The sequence below is a fragment of the Amborella trichopoda genome, chromosome 4, assembly GCF_054954075.1.
Source record: "Amborella trichopoda isolate Santa Cruz 75 chromosome 4, AtrichopodaSantaCruz75HAP2 v2.0, whole genome shotgun sequence".
Lineage (NCBI taxonomy): Eukaryota > Viridiplantae > Streptophyta > Magnoliopsida > Amborellales > Amborellaceae > Amborella > Amborella trichopoda.
The window spans coordinates 53888706-53891407 of NC_142339.1; the positions used below are offsets into that span (position 1 = coordinate 53888706).

The 2702-nt window shown below is 36.6% G+C and overlaps 1 protein-coding gene across 1 annotated transcript; it reads left to right on the top strand.

Annotated features, from left to right (window-relative positions):
- Window positions 1-220: 220 nt before the first annotated feature.
- On the top strand, window positions 221-1323 carry LOC18422102 (NDR1/HIN1-like protein 13). The gene has a single exon (XM_006826884.4). The coding sequence runs from the start codon at window positions 351-353 to the stop codon at window positions 1089-1091; it is 741 nt and encodes a 246-aa protein (XP_006826947.1). The 5' UTR covers window positions 221-350; the 3' UTR covers window positions 1092-1323.
- Window positions 1324-2702: the final 1379 nt, after the last annotated feature.

Below are 2702 nucleotides of genomic sequence, written 5' to 3' on the forward strand. Positions count from 1 at the left end.
CGAGTGACCCGGTCTCTCTCTGTCTTCTCTCCGTCTCTCTCTCTACATAAAGAAATATAACCCAACCAAGCCATCTCTCTTTCTTCTTTCCCTCTTTCTATATAAAGAATAGAACCCAACTAAGACGCGGTTTCCAATCCCACCATTTTAAGGGCTTCCAATCCCACCATTTTAGGCTTCCAATCCCATCATTTTAAAAGCTTGCACCACCCATTCTCGGTGGCACTTTACACCCACCCAAATGGTGTGGGCCTCATTTCCCCCTCCCCTCCCCTCAATCAAGCTGCTCTCCTAAAGCCGGTAATGGCAGCCGTCCAGTAGGCCTCTTGTGGGCCCCAACTCCCAAATCAATGGCGGAGAGGGTCCCTCTACCTCCTCTTCAGGCCGGCCTGAATCCTTACCCACCTGCCGGAAACCAGCAGGAGTTTCGATCAGGAACTTATGTCGTCCAAATCCCGAAAGACCAAATCTATCGAGTCCCACCCCCTGAAAATGCATACATTGCAAACAAATATCAAAACAATCCTCGGCGTAGTCAAAAGAAGCGTTGGTGTTGTTCTTGCTGTTGTTTGCTATGGCTGATTGTTTTTATAATCGTCACTGTGATTTTGGCTGGAGCCTTTGTTGGAATACTGTATCTGGTAGTGAAATCAGACATTCCTCGATTCTCTATTGAGCACGTTGCGGAAAATTCGAAGGCTTTATCACAATTTCAAGTAAATTTAAAGGGTGAGAATGGAAATTCAAAGTTGGTTTTGCGGTATTTAAATGGGGGAGTTGTGGGCCTCGAGCATTTAGGATCGAAAATTGGCACCGGAAAGTGGCCTGAATTTGAGCAAGGTAGCGGGAATTCGAAGGTTTTCCGGCTAGTCACAAAGGGATCAGATGCGGTTATAAAGCAGCTGAAGAAGAAGCATGGAAACAAGAGTTTAACACTTGTTCTAAGGGCGCAAGTCCCCATTCGGTTTGAATGGAAAGGAATAAAGAGTTGGGTTATGAGTATGGATGTTAGGTGTGATTTCAAGGTCGACAAGTTGGGTGTGAATTCTAGGGTTTTATCAGAGGAATGTGATGCGAAATTGAAACTATAAGGAGAAGGAAGAGAGGAAGAAGCTTGTAGATGCAACTCCAAAAGAGGAGGAGAACAAGGTAGAAGAGAGAAAAGGTGGTGTAATTGTTATGCATGTGATTCTTTTTCATGTGTTGTTTTTTAAGTTTATTGGGGTTTTTCAAATTTTCAGCATGCAAGCTTCCATGAAAGCTTAATTATTTCTTCAACTAAAGATTGTGGTGATATTCTATATATATATTTTTTTTACTTGATATTTTTGGTGGTGGGGATGAGCGCTTTACAAATTGTATCTCATTAACAAGAGGAAGCAGCTGAATTTTTTTATTTCGCTTAGGCAATTCAAATAACTTGTTCCTCTTATTGTTCACTTGATGTATGTTATTGAAGTGGGTAAACTACCTTCCAGTGATTATTGATGAAAGAGAGAGACCATTATAAATACTAGCTCTAGTAATTATGGAGGCAAAAATAATAATGACAAGTACTCCAACTTGATCTTTGTTATTGTATAAGGGTAGGTTGTCCTCATTACAAAACACCATTTCCCACTACAAAATACATTTTTTTACATGCTTTTGAGAAACCTTCCTAAATATTATTTCCTCGTGACATTTTTAATTAGGAAAAAGTTTATATAAGGTTGCAACCTTATAATATTAAAGTATGGCGTACCTCAAAAATCCATTAGAAGAGGATGTTCCGATATTGGAAGACCCTCAAATTGATTATCTTGAACTTAATATGTATGGATATGAAGAAAAAAAAAAAAAATTCAATTTTGAAAAATAGTTCATCGTGTAGCATGTTATTTGGACGGTCTATTTTCAAGATTTTCAAATGTTTATATATCTCTTGATTAAATTTTATAACTAGGGATAAGATTAGATTTTAAAGGCATTATAAGGTTTTTAATACTAGAACTGCATCTCTAAACAAATTTTGGAGACGCGCTTTACTTCTACAATATAAGGAGGGCAGCTTATACAAACCTCATCCTTTTAAAAATAGCCTTAACTTAAGGATGAATAGTGGAGAATAACAGGAGGGATTTCAACCTTGATGTTCTAAACATCAAGTCCCAACGGAATGCACTCAATCCCCACATTCATTTAATGGGATCTCCACAAGAGTGAATCATTTATGGAAAAAGTTTATATAAGGATGTAACCTTATAATGTAGAACTACGATGCACCAAAAAAATCAATCGAAAAAGGTAGTTTTAATGTTGAAAAACCCTTCGATTGATCATCTCGACATCAAGATGTGTGACCATGAAAATAAAAATATTTTTAAGTATCATAAATAGTGCATTTTACAACATATTATCGACACCGTCAATTTCAAGATTTTCATATGTTTATAGATCTATTTGATTTTAACCATTTTTTAAATTTAAAATTTTATAATTAGATATAAAAATAGATTTTTAGATAATCCTAAGAACATTTTACATCAAAATTATATACCATGATAAAATTTAAAGGTGCACCTTACCTCCAGAGCGACGGATGCATCTGTTTGCCAACTACACCCATCATTTATTTATTTTATGAGACCTTCCTATATCAACAAGGAAAAAGTTTATACAAGGTCTTAACCTTATACTGTACTGGTAACGTGCACCTAAAA